Below are 14,710 nucleotides of genomic sequence, written 5' to 3'. Positions count from 1 at the left end.
GAGTGGCGCTGCACACACGGAGAGCTGACGCAGCAAGGTGGTGCAATAAAAAGAGACACAGATTCCCAGTGCCACCTGACAAGAATGCAAGCAGATACAGAAGAACACACAGTGAATGGACACAGAGCGCAGACAACTGGGGTGGGGGCGGGGCGGGGAAAGGGAGAGAAATAAATAAAAAATAAATCTTTAAAAAAAACAAAAACAAAACCCCCCAAGCTACCATTTTGGAGGGCTTCCTATGGGCCAGTGCTGTTAGTCATGTTTTGCATTCATTATCAAATTGAGGTCCCACCACAAACCTGAGGCAGTTACGATTATAACATTATCCGAAGCGGAAGCTCAGGGAAGGCAGGTAACTTGCCCCAGGTCACACAGTCGTACACGGTAGAGGCCGGGACAAAGTGGACAGCCCGAGTCCAGGGCCTGCCACCCCAGCCCACGTGCTTGAGCCCCACCCATCCTGGCCCCCTCCGCCCACCAGGCTCCCCAGCCCCGTCCCCTGGCCTCGGGGCACTCAGGACCAGGACGGGCTCCCCGGGGCTGCCCCCAGCAGGCCTGCAGCCCCGTCCGGCTCCGCTCACCTTTCTCTCTCAGGTACGTCACCGTGAACCTCAGCACGGGGGGTATGAGTTCGCCTTTGTTTTTATCTTTGAGGCTGAGGGAAGAGAAAAGAAGCAACAGGTTTTTCCTGGGTGCAGTGGATCCGCATGAGGCGCTGGTCTTCTCTACTGCCTGTGAAAACCGAGCATCGAAGATGGAGCATCGAGGAGCCACCAGAGATGGAGCCCAGCCCCCGAAAGTGGGTAGCCTGGGGGCCCAAAGAAAGGCAGAAATAATAAAAAGGATAGTGCGGCTCTGAATGCTCCAGCAGAGGGATGTACAAGATACAGTGGACACCTGGGGGTCGGGAAGAGCTTTGCAGGGGGCAACTCCTAAGTGGGGTTTTGAAGGCTGAGAAGGAGCCTACCAGAGGACAAAAGAGGGGAGGGCTTTGCAGACAGAGGGAAATGCACAGGGGAAGGCCGAGAGGCAGGAGAAGGCCAGCCATGAGGGAGAACCAAGAGACCTGGACTGGAAGCTGATTTAATCATGAAACATGCCTGTGATAACCAGGACGTTATCTCGGACAGGCTCAGACAGGCTGTTAACACTCTCTTATTTGTGCTCATTTGTACATTGATCCATGTAAACAAACTTCTCAATAGATATACAAATGTAAGGGAATGCCCCCCCATACACACACGTACACACCCAGATACACGCACGTGGCTCACACACGCACTCACAGCAGCCCGTGTGTCAGCCCCCACAGCTGAAGCCAGAGTCACCAGCAGTGAGACGTCCTACTGCCACCACCTCTAACTGGGTTCCCATTTAACAGTTTTCTCTTTCCCTTTCCTTATCTGCTAGATGTTTCTGTCCCTCGGCAGCAGATACGAGAGCCTGTGCCAGACGGAATGGAAGAATAGCTCTGGGATCAGGCAGAACCAATCTGAATCCTGCTCTTAATAATTGAAAAAAAAAAGAATCAGGTAATTAAAACAGAACAAAAAGGATATGCGTTTTGCTGCTCTCGGATGGAGTGTTTCACGTCACTGGGGTTCAGCTGGCTGAGGTGTAGTTCAGGATCTCTATAGCTGTGGTAGGTGGAACCAGGTACCCCAGTTTAGACGTTCTTAATTTTCATCCGTGTCTCTGTAGTGTGAACACACTGTAAACAGGACCCTTTGAAGATGTCATTTTCAATTAAGGTGTGGAGAACGGAATCAAGCTCTCCTCCATCCAGACTACTGGAGGCCTTAAAAGAGAGAGCCACAGGGAAGCGGACTTGGCCCAGTGGTTAGGGCGTCCGTCTACCACATGGGAGGTCCACGGTTCAAACCCCGGGCCTCCCTGACCCATGTGGAGCTGGCCCATGCTCAGTGCTGATGCGCGCAAGGAGTGCCCTGCCACGCAGGGGTGTCCCCACGTAGGGGAGCCCCATGTGCAAGGAGTGCACCCCGTAAGGAGAGCCGCCCAGCGCGAAAGAAAGTGCAGCCTGCCCAGGAATGGCCCCGCACACATGGAGAGCTGACACAGCAAGATGACACAACAAAAAGAAACACAGATTGCCGTGCCACTGACAACAACAGAAGCAGACAAAAAAGTGAAGAACACGCAGCAAATAGACAAAAAGAACAGACAACTGGGGGGGGAGGGGAGAGAAATAAATAAATAAATCTTTAAAAAAAGAAAAAAAAGAGAGAGCCACAGGGAGGAGCCAGATGCAGAGTGTCTGCAGGAACCTGGAAGAGAAAGGAGAGGTCACAGCCATGCGATGGCAAAGCCGAGGAACCCGAGGACTGCCAGCAAGCCAGCACCAGAACACCAGCCTTCAGCGGAGAAGCCTGCCTCACTCGCCTTTGAGTTTGGACCTCTAGCTTCAGAGACTATGAGCCAATAAATTCCTTTTGTTTCAGCCATTATCAGGTGGTATTTGTGATAGCTCTGACAAACTAAGACAATGGCCCAGTGATTTTCTGTCTACCTGCTAGAGAATTGAGGTCTCCTATTAGAATTGTGTGTTTGTCTATTTCTCCTTTCAATTCTATCACTTTTTGCCTCATGCAGTTTAAAGCTCTGTTATTAGGTGCATAAATGTTTAGGATTATTATGTCTTCATTATGAAACATCCCTCTTTATCACTGGGTGTATTCCGTTTTCTGAATTCTATTTTGTCTGGTAATAATATAGCCACTCTAACTTGCTTTTGATTGGCAGTGGGCTGGTGTATCTTTTTCCATTCTTTTACTTTTACACTGTACTGTCTGATCTATTTATATTTTAAGCATCAGTTGGGTCTTCTTTCCTTAACCCAATCTAAGAATCTTTGTCTTTTAATTGGAATGTTTAGACTGCTTACATTTAATGCACTTATCAGGATCATGAGGATTCAATATACCATATTACTATTTGTTCTTTAGTTCCTTGTCCTCTTGAATTTTTGGTGGATAATTGACTTTTTTTAGGATTCCATTTTATCCCCTATTGGCACATATTAATAGATATATCTATTTTTTTCTTAGTTTTAGTGGTGGCCCTAGGTTTTACAATACACATATTTAACTTAATACAGTCTACTTTTAAATAACATACTGTTATCCTTACAGTGTACTTTTGAGAACCTCGCTTACATTTATAGTGTAAGACCCTCACAACAATAAACTTCTGCTCCCCGACCTCATCCTGAGTTTCGTTACTGTCATACATTATATGGTACTTTGACATGAACGCCACACTACTTTGTTATTATTTTTTTATTTAAAAATCCATTGACTTTCAAAGATATTCCATAAAGGAGAAAATAAATGTAGTTCATATTTATTCACATGCTTCCCACTCCCAGTGCTCTTCATTCCTTGGGGAGGATCCACATTTCCACTTGGCATTGTTTTCCTTATGTCTGAAGAATTTCCCTCAGTATTTCTTATACTGTAGGTGTGTTGGCAATGGAGTCTCTCACCTTTTCTTTATCTGGAAATGGTTTTACTTCACATTCATTTTGCACAGATTTTTGCTAGGTATATAATTTTAGGTTGATAATATTTTTCCAGCACTTAAAAGAGATGCTGCTCCATTGTTATCTGACTTGCATATATTCCAATGAGAAATCTCCATCACTCTTAACTTTATTCCTCTGTACGTAAGGTACTTTCTCCCCCTATAGCTGCTTTTACAATTTTTTTGCCACTGGTTTTAAGCAATTTGATTATAATTTGCCTTGGTTTAGTTACGTTTGTGGTTGGTTGGGTCCTTAGATCTATGGGTTTATAGTTTTCACCTGCTTCATATTGTGCCACAAGTTAGTCTTTTTTTTTCCTTATTGTGCTTCACTTTGGGTAATTTTTATCACTATGCCTTAAGTTCACTAATTTTTTTTTTCTTCAGCAATGCTATCTGATTCAGTGTATTTTTCTTTTTTTTAAAGGTTTATTTCTTTATTCCCCACCCCCTGCTGTTTGTCTCACTGTCTGCCCTCTGTGTCGATTCGTTGCATGCTCATCTTCATTTTAAGAGGAACCAGGAGCTGAACTTGGAACCTCCCAACGACTTGAGCCACCTCTGCTCCCACTTGTTGTGTCTCTCATTGTGTTCCTTCACTGTGTCTCTTCATTGTGTCATATCTTGTTGCATCAGCTCACAACACCAGCCCATCATGTCAGCTTGCTGTCTTGCTTGTCTTCTTTAAGAGGCACTGGGAACCAAACCCAGGACCTCCCACGTGATAGGCAGGTGCCCAAATGCTTGAGCCACATCTGCTTCCCTGTTTTTCTTTTAATAAATTGTATCTTTTGCCTCTAGAAATTTCCTTTGTTCTTTTTTATTTTTTAAAGACTTATTTTTATTTATTTATCTCCCCTCCCCCCCCCCCCATTGTCTTCTCTCTGTGTCCATTCACTGTGTTCTTCTGGGTCTGCGGCACTGGGAATCTGTGTCTTTTTGTTGTGTCATCTTGTCAGCTCTCTGTATGTGCAGTGCCAATCCTGGGCGGGCTGTGCTTTTTGGTGTGGGGTGGCTCTCCTTGCAGGATGCACTCCTTGCATGGGGGGCACCCATACATGGGGGGGCACCCTTATGTGGCACGGCACTCCTTGCACGTGGCAGCACTGCACTTGGGCCAGGTCACCACATGGGCCAGGGGGCCCTGTGTACCAAACCCTGGACCTCCTATATGGTAGGCGGATGTTCTATCGGTTGAGCACATCTGCTTCCCTTTGGTCTCTTTTTAAAACAACTCACCTTGTTCGTGTTTTCTTCTACCTTCTTGAGCATTTGGGGCTCTATGTGTACTATCCATTTCAACATCCTTGTTTGCTAGGCCCATCACAGCTGTCATTTCTGGGTCACTTTCTACTGGGTGACTTTTCTCCCAGTTGTGGGTCATGTATTCCTGTTTCTGTGCATGCCCGGCAACTTTTCATTGGGAGTTTTACATTGTTGGTTGCTGGATTTTGTTGTATTCCTTTAAATGGAGGTTAACTTTGTTCTGTCTTGTATTATGGTATTTGAAACCAGGTAGAGCCTTTCAAGGTAGAGCTTTTAACTTTGTTAGGAAGGGTCAAGAGCAGTGTTTAGCAGGGCTAACTTAACCCCAGTACCAAGGCGATAGCTTCGGGGGATTCCAGCCAAAGCCTTCAGTGTTAGGAAAGTACTGAAGGGGGAACACTTCCTCTCGCCAGCACTGTGCGTGAACACTGATGGCTTTTGACCTTTTAGGTTCCAGTGCTTCTTTTGATGGCCTTGGGTAGTTTCTGTTCACATATGAATGCTATAAATTGTTCAGCACTTGGCCAAGACTTGCGGGAACACCCCGCAGCTCCCTAGAACTCTCTCTTTGTGTGATCCCCTCCTCTCTGGAACTCTGCCCACAACTGCTGGCCACGTTGGCTTCCCAGACCTCTGAACTCTTCCAATGTCTAAGAACCATGGTTTCCTATCTCCTGTGTGTTTCTCTAGTTTAAGGTGGGATGGTAAATCTGGTCCTTGTCACTGCAGGATGGCAAGAAGTGGAAGTCCCAGTGTATTGGCAAAAGGTGCCTGGAGGCAGGGGTGTGGCCTCATGGCCTGGCTCCTGGCCCTGGGGCCCTCCGACCTCCCAGATCTTCCTCTGCTCCACCACCAGGTGGGATCTGTGGGAACGTGGGCATGGAAGGGGATACCTGCCTGTTGACTTCTCCAACCCAGCAGGAACCTCGGCCTCTTCTCTTGCTTCCCCAAGAATAGCCCAGAGTTCACTGATTCCCATCTTTATGGAAAACCAGTCACCTACCCTATATTCCCAGTGTTGCCCCTGGCTAAGCATTCTCATGTTCATTGTTTCATGTGATTCCAACAGTGCTTTACTTGGTAGGTCAGTGTGTGAGTTTCCTCAGCTGCTCAAGGCAATACAATGAGATGGGCTGGCTTAAACAATGGACATTCATTCCCCTACTGTTGAGGCCAGGAACATCACCATCCAGGTGATGCCATCTCCCAAAGACCAGCAGCCGCGGTCCCGGGCTCCTTGCCACATGGCGAGGCGCAGGGCGCAGCCTGTCGCGCTCTCCCTTTCCCCCCGGGTTTCGCTGATTTCAGTTTCTCGCTCTTGAGGCTTTCTTTCCCCTCTCTCTGCTTTCAGTCCATTTATATAGAACTCCAGTAAGAGGCTTCAGACCATCCTGGTGAGGTGGGCCACACCTGAACCGCAGGAGCCCCTTCAAAAGGTCCTGCTTGCAGTGCGTTCCCACCCGCAGGAATGGATTAGATGTGAGAACGTGCTTTTCTGGGGAACATACAGCTTCCCACCACCACAGAAAGGCAGGCTGTTACTACCCGTTTCACGAGAAGGAGCAGGGGCCCACGGAGAACGGCTTTGCTCAGAGCCAGCCACGGGAGGCTCGGAACGCCTCATCCAGGCTTCTCTCCGTGGTTCTTAAAGACCCTGCATCACAACTGGCAACTGAATCGACAGCTAAAGTAAAAATGGAGCCCACCAAGGCACACGTTTTCATTTTAATTTTTTTAAAGATTTATTTTTATTTATTCCCCCCCCCCCATTCCCCCCGTTGTCTGCTCTCTGTGCCCATTCCCTGTGTGTTCTTCTGTGTCTGCTTGTCTTCTCATTAGGTGGCTCCAGAAACAGATCCTGGGACCTTCCGGGGTGGAAGAAGCGATTACTCTCTCGTGCCACCTCATCTCCCTGTTCTGCTACGTCTTCTTGCTTTCTCTCCTCTTTGTCTCTTGTTGCTGTATCTTGCTGCACCAGCTCTCCATGTCGGCTGGCACTCCTGCGTGGGGTGGCTTTCCCACGTGGGGCGGCATTCCCATGCAGGGCAGCACTCCTGGGCAGGGCCACGTTCCTGCATGGGCCAGCACTCTGCACAGGTCAGCTTGCCTTCACCAGGAGGCCCTGGGCATTGAACCCTGGACCTCCTGTACGGTAGATGGGAGCCCAATTGGTTGAGCCACATTCATTTCCCACATTTTCATTTTAATGAGACACAAGGCTTAGCATAGGGTCCAAGGGATTATATTTGAAACCTGGCGTTGCCTGAGCTAAACTTGATGCAAACATTTTTTTTAGGTCTGGGTGCCGGGGAGTGAACCCAGGACCTTACATGTGGGAAGCTGGTGCTCAACCACTGAGCCACATCAGCTTCCCTGAATTGGTTTTTTCATTCGTTTTGCTTCTTGTTTGTTTTTGTATTTTTCAGAAGGCACCAGGAACCAAACCTAGGACTTCCTGTGTGGGAGGCAGGCGTGCAACTGCTTGAGCCACATTCATTCCCTGACGCAGAATTTTGACTGAGAAAAAGCCAACCCTATAGTGCTACTTTTCTCTTTTGCCACAAGGGAGCCCCCCAGTGCTGGGTGCCAACTCCCCAATTCTCCTCCAGTGACCCCTGAAGAAGCCAGCCCAGGCTTCTGCCCACCAGGGCCTGTGTTTACATCACCAGGGTCTGGGGAGATTTAGTGAGTGGTCGGGAGCCCCCAGTCCACTCAGAGGAGGCTGTGACAGGTGAGTCAAGATCCTCATGGGAAGAGCGTGGAGCACAGGACAGGGTGTCCTCTAAAGGCCATGATGCCAGATGTGTACACAGGACCCATGTCTGGCTTTATCTCCTCAACAAAATACCAGCCAACTGACTCCAACAATACGTTACAAGAACTACACATCATGATCGACTGGGATTCATCCCAGATACGCAAGGGTGCGCCAGGGTAAGAAAACCCATCAGTGTAACACATCACAGTAATAGAACGAGGGGGAAAACTACACGACCGTCTAGATTGATGGAGAAGAGGCACCTGACAAAATGCAGCAGCCCTTCTCATAAAAACACTCAGAAAACTAGGAAAGAAGGAAGCGTCTTCAAAATGGTATGTGAAGAACGCACAGCTAACACCATACTCAAGGGTGAAAGACTGAAAGCCTTCCCTGTAAGATCAGGAGCTAGACAAGGATGCCCCCGTCAACACTGTCATTCAACATTGTCCTGGAAGTCCCTGCCAGAGCAGTTAGGCAAATTGGAGAGGAAGAAACAAAACTCTCTATTTGCAGAAGACATTATCCTATATACAGAAAATCTCCCCAAATCTACAACAATGCTATGGGAGCTAACAAACAAATTCAGCAAAAAATCATTTGTGGTCCTATACACAAGAAATCAACAATCTGAAAATAAATTAAGGGAACAAATCCATTTACAGTAGCAACAAAAACATCTAGGAATAAATTTAACCAAGGATGTAATGGACTTATGTGTGGAAAACCACAAAGTGTTATAAAAAGAGAACAAAGAACCCCTCGGGAATGGAAGGACATCCTGTGTTCAGGGACGGGAATACCAAATAGTGTAAAGATGTCAACACTACCCGAAGTTATTTACACAATTCAATCAAAATTCCAAGACCCTTCTTTGTAGAAATGGAAAAGCCAATCGACAAATTTTATGCACATGAAAGGGTAAGGGGTCCCGAATGGTCACAACCACTTTGAAAAGAAGAATGAAGTTGGAGGAGTCACATTTTCCAGTTTTAAAACATATAACAAAGCCACAGTCATCAAAACAGCATGGAACTGGCACAAGGACAGACGATAGACCAATAGAATAGAATTGAGAATTCAGAAATAAACCCTCACATCTACGGTCAAGGGTGCCAAGTCCATTCAGGGGGGAAAGAACAGTCTCTTCAACAAACGGTGCTGGGAAACGGGGTATCAATATGCAGAAGAGTGTAGATGGACCACCCTCAGAGCATGTACCAAAATCACTCCAAAGGATCAAAGACCCAAACGTAAGAACCAGGACTATAAAACCCCTACAAGAAACAGAGCGAAGCACCTCAGGACCTGGTGTTAGGCAGTGGTTTCTTAGACTTCATGCGAAAAGCATGAGCAACAAACAGAAAAAAATAGATAAATGGGACTCATCAAAATTAAAAACTTTTGTGCAAAGGACCTTGTCATGAAAGTGATAAGACTACATATAGAATGACAGAAAATATTTGGAAAGGAGGTACCATTTCACACCCACTAGAATGGCTACTCTTTAAAAACAGAAAATAACAAGGGTGGGAGGGGATGCGTACAAACAGGAACACTCACTCATTGCTGGTGGGCTGCTGGGGAAGAGAGTTTAAATACAGAATTGCCACATGACCCAGCAATCCCCTATGAGGTATATACCTAGAAGAATTCAAAGCAGGGACTGGGACAGACATTTGCATGCTGAGTTCATAGCGGCATTACTCACAGCTGCCAATAGATGGAAGCCACTCAAGTGTCCATCAACACGTGGATAAACGAAACGTGGTCTCTCCGCACCACGGAATACTATTCAGCCGTACAAGGGAAGGAGGTCCCGATACAAGTGACAGCATGGGTGAGCCTTTGGACGTCGTGCTGAGTGAAATAGGCCAGACACCAAAGGACGAACGTTGTATGATCTCACTGGCATGAAATAATTAGAACAAGTGAATTCGTGGTGAGAACCTAGAATACAGGTTACCAGGGGCCGGGGTGCGGGTAGAGGAGGGTGGCAAATGCTTAATTGATGAAGTTCCTGTTCGAGGCGCTGGAAGTTTCCGTAATGATGGTGGTGATGGCAGCACAACACTGTGAACGTAATTAACAGCCCTGAATGGTACATTTGAATGTGGTTAATGGGGAGATTTGAGGTTGTATATATGTTATTGGAATCGAAAGTTTAAAAAAAAACACCATAAGGCTGTACATCAAAACAGCGAGTCCTGATGTAAGCTGTGGACTATCGTTACCAGCAGTAATTATAATCACATTGACTCATTCATTGTAACAAATGCACCACATGAATGTGAAGTGCTGGTACTAGGGGAAAATGTATTGGCAGGTGGGGTGGGAACTCTATTTTCTGCATGATTTTCCTGTAAACCTACAACTTCTCCGATAAAACATGAAAACATAAAGAATTAACAAAAAGAGAAGGAAACACAGCTGGCCTGCCCTGGCAAGCAGCCTCCGTCAACCCTCTGTTAAGCTCGCTCGGCCTGCGCGGGGCCACGGAGCGCCCCCACTGGCCCCACCAGGGCAAGGGAACACCCTGGCCCGTCCACCAGCAGCAGCGGTCAATGGTCACTGTCCACAGCGGCGGGCCGACGGTGCCTGAGGGAGCGCAGCCTGCTCCGGCTTCACCGACGCTGTCCACACCGGTACGCAGCCAGCACGCTCGGGCCGAGCCGCTGCCCGAGGCCACCACTGGACCCTTGGTGGCCTCAGCCTTCCAGCCCTCCAGTGACTGAGAAACCTGGCTTAGCCTGGTTATGGACCTGCCCAAGGCCAGGCCACGAGACGTGGCTCAGAGAAGGCGTGAAGCCAGGGCCACGGGCCACGTCCTTAAGTCGCGTGGCAGGGAGGTGGTGGAGCAGCCCCCAGCCCTGTACGACCCCAGGGGTCACATGGGAGGGACAGAGCAGCCTCAGCCCCCAAGGCTGCATGCCCCAGGCCTGTGCCTCACAGCACGATGCCACCGGCCCACGGAGCCCACACTCGAGTGAGTCGGGGGCTGCTCTGTGCCAGGAGCTGCCACCTCGTCACCTCCTCAGGACACGCGTGCCTTAGCGGTATTGCTCTATTTCCAGGTGAGGGAACCGAGGCACGGGGACGCTGATCCCCAGTCTGCATGTGACCCCCACCCAGTCCCCCATGTCCGGGTCTCGCCGGGCAGGGCTCGGGCGGGGGGTTGGGTGGGGGGCTCGGGCTCTGCTGCGGTGGACGGAGCGGCGGGCCAGTCCTCGAGGCTGTCAGCGCCTGTGGGCAGAGCCGCCCGTCTTCCCCGGGCTCCCGCACGGGGCAGGGTGCCCAGCGTTCCGCGGCAGCCCCCACGGGGCCGGGGAGCCCTGGTGCTCGGAAATGGACCCCGCACCTGGAATTCTCCCCCCGCTCCGACCCCACCTGCTGGCTGCGGGGGCGTGCTCTCTGGACTTCGAGGTCAGTGCAGAGCATGGCAAGGACCCTGGGGGCCCTGGATAAAAGCTGTGGCTGCTCCCTGCCCGAGGGGGCACCCAGGGCAGGGGTGAATCCTGCCACGCTGGGCCCCGTTCTTACAGAGGCAGGACGGAGACTCAGGGAGGCAAATGATCTTGTCCGGGGCCACACAGCCGAGGGGTGGCGGCGACAGGCTCGAGGCACACCCTGACCCCCAGGTCCTCGTCTTCTCACCAAGGAGCCCACCCTGAGCTTCGAATTTCGGGCTGGGGGTCTGGCCACTGGGGCCGCTGTGATCCCAGCTGGGCCCCCCACCACGGGGGCAGCCGAGGAAGGAGAACCCGCTCTGTATCGCTAGCGGGGCCCGTCCCCCAAGTCCAACAGGGCGCAGGGACCCGGCAAGCCAGGCGGGCACCCCGGAGGAGCCCGGAGCCCACACGGCAGCACCTCACGCTCGCTGGCAGCCTCGGGGACGGGGCACCAAAGGTCAGGAGAACCAAGCCCTCCCTGGCCGAAGGGGCCCCTGGGTCCGCCGGGCCTTCGGCGCTGGGAGAAAAGCGGTCGCCGAAAGAGCGCCCGCGACCTGCTCGCTAACCAACAGCCCGAGGAGCGGCGAAATCTGCCACCTTCGGGCCACATTTCCTCCAGCTGGGCAGGGACACCCGCGCACCCCGAAGCCTGCCAAGTCCACGCCCTCCCCCGGCTGGCCACTCCCACCCGCCCACCTTGTACCTCCAGATGGACCCTGGCCCAGCCCTTCTTCCTGCCTCCCTCCTGGCCCGGCCCCTCCTGCGGCTGGAGGCTCCTTGCTGCATGGCGTTGGGGGCCCAAGGCCAGCCCTTCCAGGGTCTCGCCCCTCAACTCCAACCCAAATCCCTCCTCGTGCCAGGCACCCTCCCCACATGTCCTTGCTCCTTCACCTCCAAATTCTTTACTTCCCTTCACTTTCACTTCCTGTTCCCCACGGTTGGTTGAACGGTCTCTTCAACAAATGGTGCTGGGAAAACTGGAGAGCCACGTGTAGGGGATGAGCTTGGAGCCCTACCTCACACCATGTGCAAAAGTCAACTCAAAAGGCACCCAAGTTGTAAAGACAAGAGTTAAACTATAAAATCCTTAGAAGAAGGCATAAGCATCAAGTTTTCATTACCTTGGTGTAGGCAATGGTTGACATCAAAACATAAGCAACCAAAGAGAAAAACACAGATCAACTGGACTTCATCAAAATTAGAAAAGTGTGTGCTTTGAAGAAGGCTGTCCAAGTGAAAAGAGCACCCACAGTGGGAGGAAATACACAAACGCCACACCTTTGGTTAGGGCTTGTATTGATCACGTATGGAGAATTTTATACTCAACAACAAGGAGCCAAATAACCCAAAGTTAATATTGGCCAAAGAATCTCAGGAGACATTTCTTCGAAGATCTACAAAAGGCCATTAAGACACAAACAGAAGTACAGAAGTACAGAAGTACCTCTGTGGTCGCCAGGGAGAGGCAAATGGAAACAGAGCGAGACACCCCCTCGTGCCCAGCAGGATGGTTAAGTAAGAGTCACCCTAACGAGTGCTGCTGAGGACGTGGGACACGGGAACCCTCCCGCCTTCTGGTAGGACTGTGAAATGGTGCCGGCACTGTGGAAAAGTTCGGCAGTTTCTCAACAAGTTATAAACAGAGTTACCACGTGACCCGACAATTCCACTCCCAGGTGTCCCTGTAGGAGAAACGAAAACTGTGTCCACACAGAACCCGGCACCCAATGTTTACAGCAGCATCCGTCCCAACAGCCGCAGAGCCCGCGGGAAACGGCCCGGGGTCTGTTAACTGACGAGCGGATGAACAAAACGCGGTCCAGCCACACATGGAATAGTACTCAGCTACGGCGTGGACGAAACCTGACGCGGCGTTCTGCTGAGCTAAGGAAGCCAGGCACGACGGGCCACGTGGCGTAGGCGTCCCCTTACGTGGCATGTCCAGAAGAGGCAAATCTATAAATACACGAGGCAGTTTAGTGGCTGCCTGACGCGGGGGAGGGAGGATTAGCGACTGCTAATGAGTGTGGGTTCACCGTGGCGATGGAAATATCCTGGAAACAAGAAGTTGTGATGGTAGCGCAATGTTGTGACTATACTAAAAGCCACTGAACAGTAAACGCTACAAAAGAGAGACAAGCCTGGTGGGCTGGACCCACCGAGACCTGGCCCCGCTCGAGCCCAGCACATTGTCTGTGCACCGGGTCCCACCCTGTGCTGGTGGTAGGGACACAGGGGTGCAGCCCAGCCCTGCCCGAGAGGGCACCCCATTGTGTGTGTGTGTGTTGTGTGCACGCACATGCATGTGCATGGGCAGGCCTAGAACAATTCCCCAGCTGCTGCTCCAGTCCCAGGCTGCTTGGAGGCATCAGGGAAGGCTTCCTGGAGGAGGGGACTTGTTGGTGCAGCCCTGGGCATCACCCTAAGGGTGAGCAGGGCAGAGTTTCTTCTCCGGTTTAAGGGGAATTAAACTGCGGTGGAAACTGTCACTTGTCTGACTTCCCAAAGGAGGAAAGCACCAGAGCCAGGACGAGGACCCCGTCCCCTCCCCCAGCCCCGTAAGGCTCCACCTCCTTCCACGCCCGTCCAGGGCTCACCCAGAGGCACACGTCACTTCCTGTGTTCCCGCCTCAGAGAATGCAAATGAGCCAAGACCTCTTGTATCTTTGACTTCCCCTTAATATATTAACTTAATTAGCTCGTGCTAAGGTGATGGCTTCTGTCGAGTGCATTTGCACTTAACTTGGTGAGTTAACATTTGTGAATAGGATTCGGTTATGAATTTTAATGACTTTCATTCATAGTCCGAACAAATTATATATTTGCTGCTTTATTTAATATGCTTATTGCCATTTTATTATAGTCCTTCGCAATGAAACAGCATAAAATATTCATTTAAGAGGCGGTCTCGTGGAGTCTCTCTCGGCGCGGCACGCGCAGGCTTTCTTTAAAGGCTGCCCGAGTTATTAATCGTTCCCTAAAGACGTGAGGAATTGAGTTTTAGTTACAGCCAGCCTGGACCAGAGAGAAGGCGGCAGGTGAGGGGTGACGCAGGGCCCTCTGCAGGTGCACTCCCAGCACCCACCTCGGACCCTCTCGCCGGCAGCGCTGGAGTTCAAGTGCCACGTCAGCGCCTCCGGAAGGGCCCTGCTCCCAATGCCCGGCCGCAGAGGCCGGCACAGGTCACTCAGTTTCTCCCCCACCTCGCTCGGTGCCCCAGCACCCAGCCAGGGGCCCTGCCGCCGCCTCAGCAGCGCCCCCCAGGGGCCCCCTGGCCGCTGTAGCTGCGCTCTCCGCAGTCTGCGCCTGGCTGAGGGGTGGTGGGCGCCAGGGAGGGGTCATTTAAAAAAGGGAAAAGAAGCACTTTTGTAAAATACTTCTTCCAGGAATATTTAGAGTCCGCATTATATTTGAACATTTACTGTATTCTCCCGTTAATTTAGTCACAAAGGACTTACAGAACGCCTCTTGGAAGTCGTCACCGCTGTGTGCGTGTGGTTTGGGGGGTGACGTCCCCCAGGCTAAGCCTGTGCTGTCCAAGGCGGAAGCCACCGGTCACGTGTAGCTGTTTAACTTCACGTGAATTCGCATTTCAAAGAACCAGGAATTCCGCTCCTCAGCCCTCCTGGCCACATTTCAAGGCCACCCTACCGGACAGGGCAGATGCAGGCCACGTCCCTCGTGGCAGGCGGTC

The 14,710-nt window shown here is 50.8% G+C and overlaps 1 protein-coding gene across 4 annotated transcripts in view; it reads right to left on the bottom strand.

Annotated features, from left to right (window-relative positions):
* Positions 1-14,710, bottom strand: part of ARHGAP8 (Rho GTPase activating protein 8) — a 123,245-nt gene that overhangs the window by 14,652 nt on the left and 93,883 nt on the right. For 3 of the 4 annotated variants that reach the window (XM_058308916.2, XM_058308915.2, XM_058308917.2), the window contains exon 9: positions 585-658. In XM_058308916.2, coding sequence (XP_058164899.1) covers positions 585-658 — 74 coding nt within the window. Of the gene's footprint in view, positions 1-584; positions 659-13,608; positions 13,994-14,710 lie in introns of those variants that run through there. The other variant, XM_071219104.1, reaches the window with a different exon arrangement.

This window comes from Dasypus novemcinctus, chromosome 12, assembly GCF_030445035.2.
Source record: "Dasypus novemcinctus isolate mDasNov1 chromosome 12, mDasNov1.1.hap2, whole genome shotgun sequence".
NCBI lineage: Eukaryota > Metazoa > Chordata > Mammalia > Cingulata > Dasypodidae > Dasypus > Dasypus novemcinctus.
The sequence above is the reverse complement of the archived record's forward strand: the minus strand, read 5'-3'. Positions and strand labels throughout refer to the sequence as shown.